The following is a 21,091-nucleotide window of genomic DNA, read 5'->3' on the forward strand; positions in this document are numbered from 1 at the left end:
TTCAACCTCAACGATTCAAATTATTTGATCTGGGCATCGGCTATGGAGAACCATCTTTGTGGAAAGAAACTATGGGCCTTCGTGATGGGGACCACTCTTGAACCAACATTGAAGCTCACCAAGATTGAAGGTGGTGTTGAAAAAGCTCTTGATGGTGATGATCGTATTAAAGCAATTAATGAGCATCAAACAAAGGCAGAGGATTGGGAAACAAAGGTAGTGGATTGGGAAAGTAACCACGCCAAAATTTTGGCGTGGTTCATGAACAATGTTGACATAAAGATTTGTGCCAACATTGCTAAGTTTAGAAGAGCCAATGAAACTTGGTTCTTTCTTAAGGGTATGTATACCCAAAAGGATCTAGCTAGACAATTTTTTTGTTAAGAAAAGATTATATCCACTAAACAAGGGGACATGAGTATCCGAGATTGTTTTAGTGCCTTGTCTCTCCTTTGGGATGAACTTGCTCTTCTTGAGCCCAAGTGGGTGATTCTGGAAGATATTGAAATGAGAAGAGAACAAATCAAAAAAGAATATTTCTTTCAATTTCTTCACGGTCTTAGACCGGATTTTGAAAAAGGGCATCTCTTCTTCGTAGAAACAAGGCCTTACCTATTGAAGATACCCTTGTCGAAGTATGCCAAGAGGAAACTCATCTTGGTATGACCCATAAAAGTGATAAAATCTTGGCCGTCACTAGGCCGCGTTCTAATGTTAAGCCTTATATGCCTCCTCATTTTGCTAAAAATAATGAGTTTAGAAAAAGTGTTATTTGTCACTATTGTAATGAACCGGGACATATTAAACTGATTTGTCCTAAGCTTATAGGAAAGGTGGCCTCGGTTGGTGAAAATGTTCCAAAGAAAGAAGTGAACAACAATGGAGGAGACATTAAAGATACTATAAATCAAATTTTGGAGGCACTTTAACACCTTCTTAAGTCTTCTACTTTGGGTGCCGCCACCGCGTCTTCCTCATCTCCTCCAGGTATGTGGATTCTGGACTCCGGTGCTTTTTTTCATATGACACCACATAAAAACATCCTTTCTAATCGTCTTATGTTTCAATCGATGAGATTTTTTTAAAAATTGAAAACATTGGAATACTTGATTTAAAACATTCTCAAGATTTTTTTGTTTAAAAAATAAGGGTGGTTTCAAAAATCAATTTAAACTTATTTTCGGTCTCCCAAATTATCGATCATGGTTGCAAAGTTTCTTTCTCACCTAAAGATTGTTCCATGCAACATCTCCAGTCAGGAAAGCTGATTGGGCAAGGCTATAAGAGGGGTGATCTATATTTTATGAATTTTTTGACTCTACCATCCAATACATTTTGTAATTTTGTAAATGTCAAAAGTATTGAAGTTTGACACAAGAGACTTGATCACCCGAATTTTTCAAAGATGTCTTTTTTCTCCTTTTTGGGAAATACTTGTAATGAAAAAGTCATGACTTGTAAAGATTGCATCTTTGGTAAATTAAAAGATATTCTATTTCTTCAACGAAGTTTTGTCTCCACACGTCGGTTTTAATTGGTTCATTCCGATGTATGGGGTCCCTCTCCTGTCATATCTAAGGGAGGTTTTTCTTATTATGTAATTTTTGTGGATGATTTCACTAGATACCCATGAATCTACTTTCTATTTTCATGCAATAGTTAAGAATCAATTTTTAAGTAATCTATCTATTCTAAGATCGGATTTGGGAGGAGAATATATGTCAAATGAATTTCAAACTTATTTACGACAAAATGAGATTTATCATCAAAGATCTTGCCCCAACACTCTGCAACAAAATGGCCTAGTGGAAAGAAAACATAGACATATAATAAAAACAACTAGAACTCTTTTAATTTTCAAAAATATTTCAAAATCATTTTGGGCCGATGCCGTTTTAACTTCAACATATCTAATTAATAGAACTCCTTTATCAAATTTGAAAAATGTTTCTCCTTTTGAAAAACTTTATAACATGTCTCCGGATTTCAAAAGACTAAGAATTTTTGGTTGCAAATGTTATGTTCTTACTCACAAGAATGATAAGCTTTCTCCAAAGGCTATTGAGTGTCTTCTTAGGATATGTCGAAAAGCAAAAAGGAAACCAATGTTTTGACTTGTTAAATAATAAACTTTATATTTCAAAAGATGTTACATTTCTTGAAGAAGAAAATGGTTTTGCAAATGATGAACCAAAAGAAAACATTGATTACTCCTTATTTGATTTACTACCTTGAAAAGTTGAATCGAATCCTATTGAGACTTTTGAGTCTCTCAATGATGTTGGAAATCATAATGAACAATCTTTTAACTATGAAAGAAACGATTCATATGAAAATATAGATGAACATGTAACAAATAATACACAAGTTTATACTAGAAGAAATGAAAGTATTCATCCATGTGCCTTTGACAAATTTTCTCAAAATACATCTTTAGAAGAATCTTCACAAAGAAGGTCAAATCATATATCTAAAGCACCAAATAGATTTGTATCTTATGAATATTTTTCGCCAAATTTTAGAGCTTGTTTATTAGCTCTTCAATCTTTTTATGGACCATCTCATTATAATTCATTATAATGATGCCAAACATTATGCACATTGGAATAAAGTCATGGAACACGAACTTAATGCACTTAAGAAAGCTCAAACTTGGAAAATAGTTAATCCTCCACAAGGAAAAAAAACTTATAGGATGTAGATGGGGTTTTATGGTAAAAACTAAAAGTGATGGTTCTTTAAAAAGATATAAGGTTAGATTGGTAGCTAAAGGATATGCTCAAGAGTAGGGTAGATTATGATGAAACGTTTGCACCAATTGCTCAAATGACAAGTGTTTGAGCCCTCATTGCAATTGCATCTATTAAAAAATGGCATATTTATCATCTTGATGTTAAAATTGCGTTTTTAAATGAAGATCTTGGTGAAGAGGTTTATATGGATCCTTCTTCTGGCATGAATTTAAATGAAAACGTTTTAAAATTAAAAAAGACATTATATGATCTTAAACAAGCTCCCAAAGATTGGTATGATAAATTTAGTAATGTATTAATTAATTTGAGTTTTGTCTTTTGCTATACTGACACTACTCTCTTTGTTAAGAAAACAGGTGATTCTATTATAGTTCTTTTTTATATTGATGATATGATCATCACAGGAAATGACAAAGAGGGAGTAAATGACATCAAAGTCTATGATAAAAAAAACTTTTGATATGTTTGACTTGGGTTTTCTGAGGTATTTTTTAGGTATTGAGGTGACTTATTCACATAGAAGATCCATTCTATCCCAAATGAAGCTGTCTGCGGACATTTGTGCTAAGTCGGGGATTTCAGATGATAAGAAAGTAGAAACTTCTGAAGTTATAAATGCTAAATTAAGACTTGAAGATGGTGTTCTACTTGATGATCCTACTTCTTATCATCAATTAATTGGATCTCTTACTTATTTATCCATCACCCGACCGGATATCTCTCATGCTGTTCATGCAACAAACCAGTTTCAACATGCTCCTATGACAGTTCATATGGCAGTTGTTATGAGAATTGTGCGATACATCAAGAATACTATTTCAAAAGGGCTTTTCTTATCCTCTTCAAAATCTTTTGTTTTAACTGCTTATATTGATGCTGATTGAGGAGGTAATCCAAATGATTGAATCTCAACTACTGATTTTTTTGTTTTCTTAGGAGATTCGTTTATTTTCTAGAGGTGCAAGACGCAACACAAAGTATCCTTGTCATCAACAGAAGCTGAATATCATGCCATGACGACTATAACCATGAAAATCGTATGGCTTAGAAGTCTTCTTTGCAATATGGAGATTATTATATCAACTCCTTCAAAGATGTGTTGTAACAACAAAAGTACGATCTACATTCCAAGCAATCATATGTTTCATGAGCACACCAAACATATTGAAATGGACTGCCACTATGTTCGAGATGAATACCTAAGAAAAACCATTACGTTGCCTTATGTCACATCAGAATATCAGTTGGCTGGCTTCTTCACCAAAGCTCTTCCAACTCCTTGTTTTCTGTTTCTCTGTAAAGTTTGAGGAGGGGTGTTAAATTATATATATATATATCCTGTTTATTTCAAAATACCCAATAGGGGTATTTTGGTCTTTTCACTATGTAATATAAATTGTATACAATCTTTTTAGGTTTTTTTTTTTATTTTTTCATTCTATTTTTTATTTTTTATTTTTTGTATTTTGGGACTATTGGGGGGCTCACTTAAATAGACGTTGGGGTCCCCAACGTCTATTAGTGGGAGCCCCAATGCCCCCTCTTTCTCCTTTTCCTTTTTGTATATATAGGGGTCTTCCCCCTCATTCCATGTAAGTGTTCTCACACCTTCTCTCTTTAATAATAATTCTTCTTTTGCCTTTTGGCATTCATCCGATAGTGGGTTTGTGTATTTTGCACTTTAAGTGCTTGTGATATTTGGTTCTTTATTGAATCCTCTTGTGTTATCATTTGTAATTTGTATTTCTGCATATCTCATTACAGGGAAATCCGTTTTCTTGGGAAATATTCAGAGACTAATTGAAAACTTGATTTCCTGAAAAAAATTGAAAAACTATTTATGGAGAACTTGAATTTTTTGTTATTTCAGAATTTATGACAAATAATATTGTAAGTACATTGGATAAGTTCTAGTTCGTTACTTTTTAGAATATCTGAATATTTCAGAAAAAATTTTGAATGGACAGTGGCTTAAATATTATGTTCTAAAAATGTGTTTGATATTTGGGTGAAAACTGGAGAAATTTCCAAGAACAATGATGGCCATAGGTCTTGAATCCATTTTGTATATGTATGTCTTTCTTCCTTTTTTTGTCAAATTGATAGTCTCATACTTCGAAGATACAATTTCTCTGTGCCTTCTGTTTTCATGTATATGAACTATTACTGATTTTGTGATGCACTGCGATCAGGTTTATGCATTCAAGGCTTCGAACTCATGCAGAATCCGTTGCTTTTTTTGGTGGTGGTACCCGAGAACATGCTGTAATTTTCTTGGGCTGACCTTTTTATCATCTGAATAATAGTATAAATTTGTTTTCGTACAATGATCTTGAATTAGTATAGAATCATGCCTTCTATAGTGATATGGACAAATGCACCATTGTTGTGCCCATAGAGATTCTTCTCTAGGGATGTTACTTGTATTCACTTATGGAACCTTTATATATAGGGATGTACATATTTTCTTTTAATTCTATTCACTTTTCCCCTAAAAAAACCTTTATATATAGGTTTATATATGGTACTAATGAAGGTACAAAACTATTGAGCTAGAAATCATAGATGCATGCTGTATTGATTCAATCTGACCACATAGATCAACATGGTTTGTTTACTAAAGATCAGACCTTGGACTGTCTTTTTGATATAAAAATATAATGAAATTTTGGTACATTGTGAGCCATTGATTTTTTGAAACCCTTAAAAACTTGCTTACATGTCATAATCACGCGATTCAAAACCCATTTCCTACTAAACAAACATTCTAGATTACATCCATAAGTTCTGATCTGTAAAAAATAAAAATAAAAAATACGAAATAAAAGTGATTTCTACTCAATAGTTCCGTACCTTCATTAGTACAAAATATTCACCATATATAAATAGTAGCACGTATTGCCAAACTCATAAGTTGTCCGACACTAAATCGGACAAACGTGTGCCGCTGATCGCGCATGCGATCAGCGGCGCACATTTTTTACATTTTGGACCTTTAGCGGCGGTCCAGGACCGCTGCTAAAAGTAAAAAAAACTGAAAAAAAACACGTGGTTCATCTGAGGATATATATATATATATATATTTAGAGAGAGAGAGAGAGAGAGAGCTACCGTGTGAATTGTAATTTTCATGGATTTTTTATTCTTTTCTTTTGAATCTAACCATACAGATGCGATCTACATGTTTGGTTTTATAAGGACCAGCTCTTGAATCATCTGATTATGATGCATAAACAAGATTTTTGAAGGATTTAATATAAATGGCTCATAATCTTTAAAAATACTCAAGCATCCAAATATCATATTTTTTCAATGAAAATACGCGATCCAACAGTTGATTCCTAGCCACCATGCCAAACATATCTACACAGTTGGATTTGCAAAAAAAAGAAACGATGAAAATGCCCAATTCACATGGTATTCATATTTTTTGTATTCATTTCTAGTTCTTATATATATATGATGGTGTGACCTAGTGTGCCCCAACCCTAAATTGTCCAATCAAATGATCTGATGGTTAAAACAAGCCTATAGATGTGATCTATGTAGTTTGTTTAATAAAAAATAATGTTATCTATGTTGCTGCTATTTTGCAAATACTGTGAGGTTATTTAAGGTCAGCCAATATTATCAACAATATATTGTAATATTTTCAAAGTATCGCCAAAACTCAAAATTTCGCGATATTATCACGATATTTTTTGGAAAAGCTCATTTTTTAAATATTTTAAGCTCACATTTTCTCTTTTTTGTTTCTTTTATATTCTAATACTTGTTTCTTTATACTTTTGCAAGAAAAATAATGCAAGACTTATTATTTTCTTATCTTTTTTTTATTATTTATATTTTTTTCAAATTTCAAACTCTCAAGAATTTTCCGATAAGAACCAACTTTTGAAAATCTCTCCAATAAATACCCTTGGCGAGAAATTACCTTGAATGATACATGTGACTATGATAAAAAGCATGTTTTGGATCATATCATTGCAATGTGTAAGAAGGATTTTTGAGGGCATAAAAAATCAATGACTCACAATGCACCAAAATTTCATGACTTAAAAAATCATGATCTTATTTCAAAGAAACACAATACAAGGTATGATTCCTAGCAAAGAAACTATGCTTAACACATCTGTAGGGTTGGATTGCACGAAAGAGATGTTCTTGACCCTGGGGCACACAAGAACTTTGAGAAAAACATCCAAATTTCTCATATGTGTGTGTAGCCCCTAGGTGAGGGTGCGGATGCAGCACTTTAAAAACACTTGGGTGTGGGGGTGCGGGGAGGGTGTATATATATGTAATTTTTAACAGTTTTAAGTTAACACTACATGTATGTGTGTGCATTTATATATATATATATATATATATATATATATATATATATATATATATATATATATATATATATATATATATAACAGTAGATAAAACTAGGCTTGGTTAGGGTTAACTGAATCTACTTTTGGACAGAAATGAACCTCAGTGTGGTTGACTTCACCTGACACAAAGGAAGCCATGTCCAAGTGCCCCACCCGCATGGGTGCTGGTGCTCTGTTAGAAGGGTCCGTGTTACATAGGTGTAGCCCTGTACCGATACTTTTAGAAATTCTCATGTATGCTATGTGCCCACTTCTGATGTAACAATGACCTCATACGTGCATCAATGTGTTTCAGCCCTTAGTAGCAGGTTCTTTTCTACCTCTAAGAGTTATGCCACTGCTTCTGATGTATTTTTCTGGGACTTTTAATCTAAAATTGCCTATCTAGATGCTCCAAATTGCCATACCTGCATTCTTCCAAAATGTATATTCCCCTTCCCACTTCCACAAAATAAAAAAGATTATTTTTTCTACTATCAGCACATTGCAACTATCCTTACAGCATGGTAGGAAGGATAAGAATGTGAATACGTTTTATTGTCTAGGAGCAAAACACTAAGTTTTTTCTTTTCTTAATATGAGTTACAGCTTAGTGCCTTTCCTCAATTGTTTATCTTTTATTTTTATTTTTGTCATATTATAATCCCATATTTCGAGTAATAATAGGCATAGACATGAGTACTGTTTATGGTGGAAGTTTCTCTTCATCCTTGGGGAAAAACTCATCACGTCCTCTATTGTTAATCTTATGTGATCCTTCAGCTTTAATTAAATAAAAGCCTTATCATTCTGTCCTGACAGAATTGTTTAATAAATGTCTCATTGTCAACAAGTTCTTTGATAGGTCGATGAGGTTCTTAACAAAGTCTGCTTATTAAAATTTCTACTATATGTTTTTTGCTTTGCTAAGCTCTTTTTAGTTACACGATTCCCTTTTCCACTTAATTTATTCTACATTATGTTCAGTTATTTGATTTTAGTTTTGGATCTTTTCCTACTCATTGAATGGTATTACTTTTTGCAGATGGTTGAATCAAAGTTTAGGGAGTTGCTCCAGCACTCTAAGCTTTTACTAAAGAAGAAGTGGTTATTTGGTATATTGGATGATTTTGTAACAAAGCAACTTCCACATAATGTGACATGGGGTTTGAGCTTGTTATATGCTATGGAACATAAGGGAAATCGTTCCTTAACCTCTACTCAAGGTATCTGTGTACTTATCAACATGTATTCAATCGTATAAGTTTCTGACTTTTATGTCATGGGGTTGTTGCTAACACTTTAGCACGTCATGCAGGTGAACTGGCACATGCATTACGGTTCTTAGCTTCTGTTGTTTCACAGAGCTTTCTTGCATTTGGTGACATTCTTGAGTTACATAAAAAGTTTTTTGAGCTTACGGGTGGCATCAATCGGGTTTTCGAGTTGGAAGAGCTTCTAGATGCTGCCCAAAATGGTCAGTGCATTTGTTTTTACTTGGCATGCTTCAGCCAAATTTTGGCCCGTGTTTTAAAAATTTTAATATATCGTCAGCCATGTACTAGAATGCTCTTGGAACAAATAGCCTTGGAATTTCATACTCATCATACAACTTGCTGGGTTCTTGGTAAACAAACCAAAGATGTCTATCTGTCAAATTCAACTATAAATATTTTTTCAGTCCGTTTGCAAGGCAAATGCTTGATTTTGTTGAAAAAAAAGTGGGATGATGACTCACTCCTAATTAAGTCGCACCTTGGCTCCAAGGTGTTTGAAAAGAGAGAGATAATTCTGTGCGTCCAGCAATGTTGAAAAGCAAACTGATTAATCAACTGAATATCTGAAACAATTCTGGACCGTTTGGGTTGAATTTGTTTTTGTTCAGAGGAGGATATATTTTTTACTATTACTTATTCAATATAAACTTCATTTTCTCACTTATCACTGGATGTTACTCTTAGAATTAGTGGACAGTTTGTGAGTTAATGAATAATATATTAGGCCTGAAATGATAAAGGATATTGGAAAAATAAAAATGTACCACTATTACATATTTGGATGGGAATGAGATAGTTGGATGGTTAGGTTGCACTGTCACAACCTAGGGATTTCAGGTTAGAGGCCCATGTGGGCTATCCAATCTTGTGAACAGCGTTGAGGCGTATTGAGGTGTAAGAACCACTCACGAAGAGAGACGCAAGGTGTAAGCTTTACAAAAAAGATTAAAAAAGTGATTAATTAATTAATTAATTGGTCAAAATTTTAATAGAAAAAGTAATATATTAATTAATTGTATAGAAAAAAATAAATTTCTGAAGAAGAATATCGAAAGAACACGAAGGGGAAGAAGAAGAAGAAGATTGGAAGAGGAAGGAGGAGGAGAAGAACAAAAATAGAGACCTTGAAGGAGAGAGAGATATATGTGATGAAATACGAAATACACAAAGAAATGCCTCTTATGGGCTTACAAATCACTCAGTATGAGCACAACCATGGACCACTTATGTGTCAAGATACAAACACAAACACAAGGCTACTAATGGGCTAGACAAAGAACATAAAAATATAGAATTTGTATTCCAATGAGTGCTTGAGGGGATTCATCTCCTATTTATACACAAAAGGAATCACCAAGAGCCATTGGGAGTACTCCCAACAACTCTATTTGAAGGGCATTATAAAGTCTATAACGCCTTTGATAAAAGTGTGAAAATACAAAAAAATAAAAAACCCTAAAGTGCCCCTAATGAACACAACTAATTACATGAAGTGAAAAGACTAAAATACTCCTAATGGGTATATACACTTTAACACTCCCCCTCAATCTTAATCACTGAAAGTTTGTTAAGCAAAAAGTGAAACCGAGGAGAAGGAAGAACTTTTGTAAAGAAGTCGGCCAACTGAAATTTCGATGCTACATATAGCAGAATGATGGTCTTCTTCAGGTACTCTTTACGAACATAGTGGCAATCCATCTCAATATGTTTGGTGCGTTCATGAAATGTGTGATTGCCAGCTATGTAGATGCTGCTTTTATTATCACAACATGACCTTAAGGGCGATTGTATATGCACCTTCATGTCATCTAATAATCTTTTCAACCGCACAACTTCAACTATTGTAGTGGCCATGACTTGGTACTCGGCTTCGATTGATGGTAATGACACATTCTCCTGCTTCTTGTATTTCCAGGACACCAACGAGTCACCTACAAAGACACAAAAACCTGCAGTTTAGGATCTCCTCCCCAATCAGAGTCAGTATAAGCAATTAATTCGAGTGGAAAGGATGAAGACAAACCAATTCCTTTAGAAACAAACATTTATAAATATCTAATGATATGAGTAACTTCACTCATGTGCACAGTTGCATAGGAATGTTGGAATTGACTGACTGTATGGACGACATTTGAGATATCAGTTCTGATGATGGTCAAATATGTAAGAGACCCAATCATTTGGCAGTAAGGAGTAGGATCTGTTAAAAAATATATATATATATATATATATATATATCACATCATACCCAATAAAGGGTATTTCTGTAATTCTGCCCAATAGGGGCATTTTAGTCTTTTTACTTTTCTTTTCCTTTTTTCTTTTTCTTATTTTTATTTTTCTTTTTCTTTTTCTTTTTCTTGATTGTAAATGCATTGCATTGGGGGTTCCAACTAAGAGTCGTTGGACCCCCAACAGTCACAAATGTGACCGTTGGGGGCCCAACGAGTCCTTGTTGGGACTCCCAATGCCCTCTCTCTCTCACTCTTTTCTCACTCCCTCACTCTCTCCTTTGCTTATAAATAGAAGGGTAATCCTTTATGTAACTTATGGCTTTTTAAGCCCTCATTCAATAAAGAGTATTTATTTTTTGCCTCTTTGAAGGCTTCTTGTGTTGTCCCTTAGTGGACTATTTCTTTATTCCTCATTGTGGGTTTTTGTTTGTCCATTGTTGGACCTTGTGAATGCATTAAGCATTCTTGTTATTCATTTTCGCCCACTTTCTTACATGGTATCAGAGCCACGAAATTCTTAGACCTTGAAAAGCTTCTGCCTCGATTTCCGTGCTTCACTTGCAAAGGCCTTGCAAGGAGTGCTTTTCTTGGCTAGGAGTGTTTTATCACCTCTCTATCAGCTGCAAGAGGATTCGGTTGGAGAGAAGGACTTGAGCAACAACGTTGTATTGTATTCTCTCTTTTCTCCTTGAAATTACTTAGCATATATTTTTAAATCTTTCAAGTATTTAGCTCATGCATTACACACGAGAAAAATACTTGTTTTTCTTTATCATTGTAGATATATATATATATATATATGTGTATTTGAAATTTTTTGAATATTTTAATCATCGTTAAACTTGTTTTAAGGAAACGAGAAATATGTATCACGTTTGAATCTTGAAGCTTTTTTCGAAAATAATATATATATGTATACTCATGAATTATTGATTCTAGATGGTCCGTCCATCATATTCTTATCTTAAAATAATGATGTCTTATTTCACAAAATATAATTTTGCTTTAACTTGCATTTCACACACACACACACACACACACACACACACACACACATATATATATATATACACGATAATCATCAATTACAATTTGTATTTCATCCTTGATAGACATGCGTGTTCATGTTTAAAACCCCTGACTCATTACATGCTTAACATGTTTTTTTTGTAAATCTATCTCTTGCATATATACTTAAGCTTGATTGGTAGCGTGTCTTTTGTACGAGACATGTGGCTCTAAGTATTGCATGAATGCTTTTGATCTCTCAATAAGAATGCATGCATATGGTTTCTTTTATCTATACATATGCTTTGGTTCCTTGTTAAACACTCGTGTCATCTTTTGAAAATATGTATTTTTGTATTACAATTGATGGCGTTAAATATGTTTTCCTCAAAATTCAAAGCTAAAAACATTCTCGATGCTTGAGAATGATCTTAGATTTTTGTGTTCATCTCTAGTTTGTTTGTTTTCAATGCATTTTTGATAACTCAATGTTCTCTAAAAATGTGTCAAAATATATTGCATTATGATTGGTATAATTTCATAGCCTCTATATAAATTATCTTTTAAATATTCGTGATTGGTAATAATTGTGTTATAAAAGGTTCTTCTAAAAACTTCTTGTGTGGGCTCTATCCCACTTTAATGAGATATATTTTCTCTCTTTTTTGTGTGCACTTTTTGAGTATTTGTGAGTGTGTTGTATGAACCATTGTGTTCATTAAGAGAGATCTTTTGTGAGCTTTCTCTTCTTACATGGTATAGAAACTTCATATGCATTACTTGCTTAATATTTCATGTTGTGTTTGTTGCATAATAAGACTTTATGGTATAAATGTCTTCATTTTGAAGAATTGATCATGTTAAGCATGATTCATATTTATGCAAAATTGTTGTCATAAGGCATATTGCTGTGATTGATTGTCTACCAATATTGGAGCTTTGATTTGATTTTTCAAATCGGCACTCTTTATAAAATCACCTATTTAGAAAATGATTTCCCTAAGTGTTTATTGCCTTCTTATGGCATTTATATTGTCCATCACAGGTTGTTATTTAATGCATATCTTTTTGGCCTTGTTATTACAGAGATGTTTGTGTGAAAATCTCTACAAAAAGAGATTGTGTGTAACACCACAATACAAAGAGTGCACAAAGGCACAAAGGAGAACACTCACAAGTGCACGAAGGCACGGATACACATGCACAAAAGCATGAAACAAAATGAACTTCAATTCATAAGTTTCCAAGAGGGGCTTTACAAAAGCATTGTTATTGCATATGCACTCACAAAAAAGGATGTGTTTACAAGGGCCACTAAGGCCTATTTATAATGCAAAAAGAAGCCACAGGTGCAGCTCAATATGACTGTTGGAGCTGCACCCAACGGTCACATTTGTGACTGTTGGGGTAGCTCCAACAGCTATATGGAGTTGTCCCTTTCACAATAGTCAAAAAAGAAAAAAAGTGTAAAAAGCAAAAGTAAATAAAAAAAGAAAAAGTAAAAATGTTAGCCCATTAGGGTGGCTGACACCTATTGAGTAAAAGGACTGAAATACCCCTGATGGGTATTTCAGTTTACAGTTAAAAGAGACATAATATTTTAACACTTCCCCTCAAACTTAGGGTGTCACGACCGAAAGTTTGCCAAGAAGGAAGTTAAATCTTGGAGAACACAACGCCTTGGTGAAGAAGTCTGCCAGTTGATATTCTGATGTAACATAAGGAAGGTCAATGATTTTTCTTAAATATTCTTCACGAACATAGTGGCAGTCCATCTCGATATGCTTCGTGCGCTCATGAAATATGTGATTTTTGGCAATGTAGATTGCACTTTTATTATTACAACATAATTTTGTGGGCCCTTGAACTTGAATATTCATATCTTCCAACAAGTTGCAAATCCAAACAATCTCCATGGTAGTAGATGCCATGACTCTATACTCAACTTTGGTGGATGAAAGCGATACTTTTTGCTGCTTCTTGCATCTCCAAGAGATTAATGATTCACCTAAAAAAATACAGAAACCAGTGGTAGAGTGACGGTTATTTGTGTCACCTCCCCAATCAGAGTCAGTATAAGCAATTAAACTTAATTCAGACGTAGAAAATAGAAATACTCCATTGTTTACTGTACCCTTTATGTATCTGATAATGCGAAGGATGACGCTCATATGGACTGTAGTAGGTGCATGTTGAAATTGACTAGCAACATGTACTGCAGGAGAAATATTAGGCCTGGTAATGCTGAGATACGTTAGGGATCCAACCAGTTGCCGGTAAGGTGTGGGATATTTTAAGAGAATCCCATCATCAATCTCCATCTTCGAACCTACTATTTCAGAAGTTTCGCAGACCTTGTCATCTGTGATTCCTGATCTATCAAGGATCTCACAAGCAAGTTTAGTTTGAGACAAAAAATAGCCTCTTTGAGAATAGGCAACCTCAATTCCCAAAAAATATGTCAGAAATCCTAAGTCTGACATTTCAAATTTTGAAGTCAAAATAGATTTAATGCTCTTGATTCCTTTGATATCATCACCTGTTATTAACATATCATCAACATATAACAATAATATAACAATCCCTGCATCAGATTTCTTAACAAACAATGCAGTGTCAATATAGCATGAAGTGGAACCATTTTCAGTCATTACATTGTTAAACCTATCGTGTCAAGCCTTGGGTGCTTGTTTCAGTCCATAAAGAGCTTTACGAAGACGAAGAACTTTATTTTTAGGGATTTCCATACCAGGTGGAGCATCCATGTAAACTTCTTCATTAAGATCTTCATTTAAAAAGGCATTTTTGACATCCATTTGGTAAATATTACATTTTCGAATTGAAGCAATGGTGATAAGACATCTGACAGTAACCATACGAGCTACTGGAGCAAATGTCTCTTCATATTCAATCCCATATTCTTGAGTGTACCCTTTAGCTACAAGACGAGCCTTATACCTTTCAAGAGAACCATCACTCTTAGTCTTGACCTTGAACACCCGTCGACATCCTATAGTTTTCTTGCCATTGGGAAGAGATTGAAATTCCCAAGTGTTAGCTTTCTTAAGAGCTTTGAGTTCACTCTCCATGGCTTCTCTCCATTCAGTACATTGTTTGGCTTCTCCAAAATTTTTTGGTTCAAAATAAGAGTGAATGACACTCAAACAAGCTCGATATTTAGGAGAGAAAGAATCAAAAGATACGAATCTAGAGGGAGTCCTAGTTCTTTCAGTTCTCCTAGGATGAGAATCATGAGTGCAAATAGTCTCACTAGGTTCACTATATAGTTCAATAGCACTCCTAAAGGTGCTTCTATCTCTATGCGAATAAGTGATGGGTTCTCTAGATACATTTTCTTCTTGAGGGGTAGAAGGGTTAGAGTTATTGTTGATCACAACCATTTCATTTTCACTATTATATGTTGATTCATCATCACTAGAGATATCATCATCCTTAGATAAAAGGTCAAAAGGAAAAGAGTAATCGACATTTTCTAAATGAGATTTATTTTTTTCAAAACCACTATCATTTTCCAAAAAAGTTACATTCCTTGAAACATATAATTTATCATTCTTAGAGTCATAACATCAAAATCCTTTTTGAGTTTTCGAATAGCCAAGGAAAGCACAAAGAATGACTATTGGTGAGAGTTTATCATTTTTATCGGTAAGAACAAAGCACTTACAACCAAAAACTCTCAACCTATTATAATCGGGTTCTTTTTCATATAGAATCTCAAAGGGAGAAATTTTATCTAAATTTTTGGATGGAAGTCGGTTGATAAGATAGACGGAAGCAAGAGCTGGTTTCAATGATATGCTATGCTTTCTTTCGGCCAAACCATTTTGTTGTGGGGTCTTAAGACGATCTTTGATGGACAATGCCACAATCCTCAAGATATTTCTTAAACTCATTAGAAAGATATGCACCTCCGGAATCGGTCCTAAATATCTTTAAATTACTATTAAAATTGATTTGTAATCATCATATGATATGTTTTAAAACATGAAAAAACTTCATGCTTATGTTTGAGAAAATGTATCCAACAATATCATGAGAAATCATCCACAAAAATCACATAGTAAGCAAAACCACCTTTGGATATGACAGGTGCCGGTCCCCAAACATCCGAGTGAATAATTTCAAAAGGTTTAGTACTAAACATAGTTCTTGGTTCAAAATGTATACTTCTCATTTTTCTAAGAATACAATAATTACAAGAGAAAGTATTTTTACAAAGATCTTTAACAAAATGTAGATAGGATAACTTGGTAATGTTGGGATGACCAAGTCTCTTGTGCCAAACATTTATGTCTTTATGTTTTGCCACATTACAAAAGGTGTTTTTAGGAATTTGAAGAAAGTCCACATAGTACAAGTCTCCTTTCCTAGAGCCTTCCCCAATCAATCTCCCAGACCGGTGATCCTATATTAAACATTTATTAGATGAGAATTGAATGTTACACCCAAGGTCCGTGAGTTGAGAAATGGAAAGCAAGTTTAAATTTAATTTTGGTATAAGTCTAATTTTTGGAATAAAGAAGTTTTGGGTTTTAAAATTTCCAATTCCCTTAATTTCGAGAGAAGTACCATCCGCGGTCGAAACAAAAGAAGGTGACACATTTTTAGAATACTCGAAAAGATATGAAATGTTTGGGGTCATATGAAAGGATGCACCCGAATATAAGAGTCAAGAAGTTTTACCTAGAGGAGAAGAGGTGGATACGGCGGCACCGGAAATAGCTCCCTTTAGAAGAGGTTGAAGAGCCTCCACAATTTGATCGAGAGATAGAGCTTCTTTTGAAGATTTCTCTTTGGATGGTTGAGATGTAGTTGCCATTGCTAGAAGTTTCTTCCATTTTGGGCAAACCGGTTTGATATGACCCGGTACTTTGCAAAAGTGACACGAGATTTTGCTATAATCTCTTCTTCCTCCTTGATTACCTTGATTTTGATTCTTAAAATGAGGAGGTCTATATGTTCTTAAATTGTTACCGGGTCTAGAAACGGCATTAACACCATCACATCTATGTCACACGGACTCGGCTAAGGAGGTGCCGCACCCGAGTCGACACGCTCCGACACGGGTGCGAACTCGGGTGCGGCTTCGGACTCGGCCCAAACTCGGTTAACGCCGAGTCGGACTCGGTCAACGAGTCAAGGCCGAGTCCGTCCACATTTTGAACTCGGTCAACTTTGACCGAGTCCAAAAATGTCCCTAAAAAACCAAATTTTTATATTTTTTTATTTAAAAATATATATATAAAAAAAGGCACAGTGCAGTCACGGACTGTGACTGTGTTGCAGTCACATAGTCTGTGACTGTGCACAGTGCACAGTGCTGTGCCTGTGACTGTAAACAGTGTTGTGCCTGTGACTGTGCACAGTCACTGTCACAATCTGTGCTGTCAGTTGTGGCATTTTAAAAATAAAATTATATATATATATATATATATATATTTTTGCCGAGTCCCCGTGTCCAAAAATTTTAAAATTGTGCCGCACCCGTGTCGCACCCGCACCCATGTGACATAGCATCACATTCATCTTGATTTGTGGACATTGCAAACACACTAGGATTTTGCTTGTTAATGCTCATACGGGTTTCCTCTCCACTTAATTTAGTTAAGACATCTTCAAGAGAAGGAGAGGTAAAAGAGGATAGGAGAGAAGATCTTATTTGCTCAAACTCGGGCCTTAGCCCATTCAAAAAATTGAAGAATCAGTCTTCTTCTAATTGCTTATGATGAAGCTCTATGGCTTCTCCACTCCACTTGGGTTCAAGCATGGCAAGCTCATCCCAAATTGAAGAGAGTTCTACAAAATACTCTCTTATAGACATATCACCTTGAACAAGAGTTAACGCTCTCTTTTAAAGATAATACTTATGGGACAAGTCCTTAGAAGTATACATCTTCTCAAGATACTCCCACGCTTGAGAAGCCTTTTTAAACTTTATAATGTTGGCATTAATCCTTGTCTCAACGGAAGAGAAAATCCAAGACAAAATCTTGAAATTCTTCATTTCCCATTCCTCATGTTTCCTACTATATTCTTCAAGAGCATTAGTTCTTTAATCTCCCTCAAGGATTTTGATTTCCCCTTCTTTAACCAAAGTAATTTTAGGCTCGGGTTCCGGAATCGAGCCTTGAATGTAACCCCAAAGCCCTTTCCCTTTGATGTGATCTTGCATATTTCCGGCCCACACGTGATAATTTGAGCCATTTAGCTTGAAACCAAGAGAAAAATGAGAGTCTTTCTCACCCATTAGAGAGGAAAGAAGAAAGAAAAGAATACGTAGCACAATAAGATTTTAAATCTTTCTTGTTGTAGTAATCTTTTAAAATATTGAATGAAGAAGAGTCTCCACTCCAATCACCAAAAAGTTGAAGGCACGTTTTTCGAGGCACTTGATATTGAGAAGAATCACACCAATTTCTTTCTCCAAACAACCTTGCTCTGATACCATGTGAAAATCTCTACAAAAAGAGATTGTGTGTAACACCACAATACAAAGAGTGCACAAAGGAGAACACTCACAAGTGCACAAAGGCACGGATACACATGCACAAAAGCATGAAACAAAATGAACTTCAATTCATAAGTTCCCAAGAGAGGCTTTACAAAAGCATTGTTATTGCATATGCACTCACAAAAAAGGATGTGTTTACAAGGGCCACTAAGGCCTATTTATAATGCAAAAAAAAGCCACAGGTGCAGCTCAATATGACTGTTGGAGCTGCACCCAACGGTCACATTTGTGACTGTTGGGGCAGCTCCAACAGCTATATGAAGCTGTCCCTTTCACAACAGCAAAAAAAGAAAAAAAGTGTAAAAAGCAAAAGTAAATAAAAAAAGAAAAAGTAAAAATGTTAGCCCATTAAGGTGGCTGACACTTATTGAGTAAAAGGACTGAAATACCCCGGATGGGTATTTCAGTTTACAGTTAAAAGAGACATAATATTTTAACAGTTTGTTGGGGTGAGTTATGTGCACCTTGTGTTATGTCATTTTAGATTGTCAACTTGTAGTTTGACTCTAAATAACATATTATGTGATCTCTGATTATGAGTGTCACTCGATTGTTTTTGTCCATTGATTTTATTATGGATGCTCTTAATTATGTATACCTCTAATGGATGTCTAAGGTTTGAAACCATAGTGTTTCAAGGTTTATTGAAAAATTGATATCCTTCCTGTTAAATGTTTTTCATTACAAGCCTTCTTGCCTCAAGTGTCTTCTCCTCTTATGCCTCTTATCTAAGTGTCATCATATGTAGACAAAAAATATTGTTCACACCTTCGTGTGTGTTGTTAGCCCATTGTTGACTTTATTCTCTTGTTCTAGTAGCTGAACATACTTGATTTAGAGTGTCATTATATGTGGACAAGATATGTTTATTCACATTTTTATATGTGATTTAAGCCCATGGTTGGCTTTTGTATTCTTGTTCTAGTCACTGATACACTCATTTCAAGTATTATTATATATGGACAAGAGGTGTTTATACACACCTTTGTATGTGTCTTTGGCTTTTAGTGGCATTATGTTTATGTTCTTGTTTTAGTAGCTTATACACTTGATTTATGGGTTTTGGAGGACTAATGAGGTGGTTGCGTGTAGTGGATGAACTATTGTTGAAATTTGCAAAATTTCATTCTTAATTTATTTTTGATCTGCATATATCATATGGGATTTCCTTCTAAATGAGTTTTTCCTTAATCCTTACTTACTTGCAAAGAAAAATATTTATCGATAAAAAGATTATATCATTGATATGCATATTTGAAAATCAATTTTACATTTTGGCATTTACCTTATAGGGAATTCAGGTACTTTGCATATTAAGTGTTTATGGTTTTCGGCCACCTAGTGAGCTTTTGTATTTGCAAATACTTGAGTAAGAAATTCCTCAATGTGTAAGGTTCTCTACTCAAATAACATTCATTCTTGACTATTGGGTGGATGTCTTTATTATACTTAATTAAATCATGTTCTTGCAAGTTTACACATGACATTTGTTGTCATAGTCTTTCTTCTCTATAAGATGTGTGAGAAATCATTAACTCATCTTTTGTTGATAAAATGTCTCCCTATTATTGATTTGTGTGTGTTAAACATGCCTTCTTTCGTGTGCTCTTATACACATTCCCTTGCGAGCATTTAGTTCTTGTGGGAGCATTGTCTTCTTAAAGATATTTCTAATACATGAAACTTTTCTAAAAGAGTCTTACTTGATTTTAATACAAATCTCATATTTTGTGTCTTTGTGCACTTGTGAGTGATCTCTGTGTTCTCTTGTGCCTATTTTTCTTACTTCCAAGTATTGATAAAATTCCTTTGTGAGTATTTATTGGGCCTTTGTGCACATATCTTTCTTCAAGAACATAGTGAGTTTTATCAATATTGTATTTAAGTTTAATTCATTTTTTGCATTGAAATGCGTGGAATATCTTTTGAATCGTTGTTATGAATCATATGTTCTTCTTGATCAATGTTATGATCTCTTGATTCATTTTATTTGATTGAGATATAAAAATACTTTTTACTTGAAGCTTTTTGGCTTGTTCCATAGGATCTTCAAGATGAGATGAAAGAAGTACTTATGATACATCATGGAAGGAGTTTGGGGATGATCATTAAAGACAGTTAAAGGTTGACTGACATTTGCAAAGTTCTTTCGTGTGTTATAAAGATGATGACTTCCATTGAAAACTTGAAATCCTCCTTTTGTATCTTCAAACTTTTAGTTATCTCCACGTAAAGTTTGAGGGGGAGTGTTAAAATATATGTAATCATGTATATATATACCTGATAAAGGGTATTTCTGTAATTCTACCCAGTAGGAGCATTTTAGTCTTTTTACTTTTCTTTTTCTTTTTTCTTTTCTTATTTTTCCTTTTCTTTTTCTTGATTGTAAATGCATTAAATGCATTGCATTGGGGTCCCAAGTAAGAGTCGTTGGACCCCCAACGGTCACAAATGTGACTTAGAGGGGTAATCCCCTATATAACTTATGGCTTTTTAAGCCCTCATTCAATAAAGAGTATTTAGTTTTTGCCTCTTTGAAGGCTTCTTATGTTGTCTCTTAGCGGACTATTTCTTTATTCCCCATTGTGGGTTCGTGTTTGTCCATTGTTGGACCTTGTGAATCATTAAGCATTCTTGTTATTCATTTTCGCCCACTTTCTTACAACACAAGGGAACCAAGAGGGAGTCGTTGGGGTCTCCCCAACGGCTAGAAATGTAGCTATTGGGGAGATCCCAACGGCTCTATGGTCAAAAGACCATTAAGCCGAGCCCTATTCTATGATTTACAAAAATACAAAATAAAAAGAAGAATAAAAATAAGAAAAATAAAAATGTACAATGTGTATAATGACCGCAATACCCTTATATTTGCAAATGACTAAAATACCCCTATATACATTAACAGGCAGAACAACCTAGATAATAC

At 34.3% G+C, this 21,091-nt stretch overlaps 1 protein-coding gene across 2 annotated transcripts in view; it reads left to right on the plus strand.

Moving 5' to 3' along the window:
* The window catches only part of LOC149817869 (ABC transporter D family member 1-like), an 82,732-nt gene that overhangs the window by 54,934 nt on the left and 6,707 nt on the right, over positions 1-21,091 (plus strand). For both annotated transcript variants that reach the window (XM_089985994.1, XM_089985995.1), the window contains exons 18-20: positions 4,946-5,018; positions 8,160-8,340; positions 8,433-8,591. In XM_089985994.1, coding sequence (XP_089842120.1) covers positions 4,946-5,018; positions 8,160-8,340; positions 8,433-8,591 — 413 coding nt within the window. The remainder of the gene's footprint in view (positions 1-4,945; positions 5,019-8,159; positions 8,341-8,432; positions 8,592-21,091) is intronic.

This window comes from Nuphar pumila, chromosome 13 (assembly GCF_984573655.1).
Source record: "Nuphar pumila chromosome 13, dmNupPumi1.hap1.1, whole genome shotgun sequence".
Lineage (NCBI taxonomy): Eukaryota > Viridiplantae > Streptophyta > Magnoliopsida > Nymphaeales > Nymphaeaceae > Nuphar > Nuphar pumila.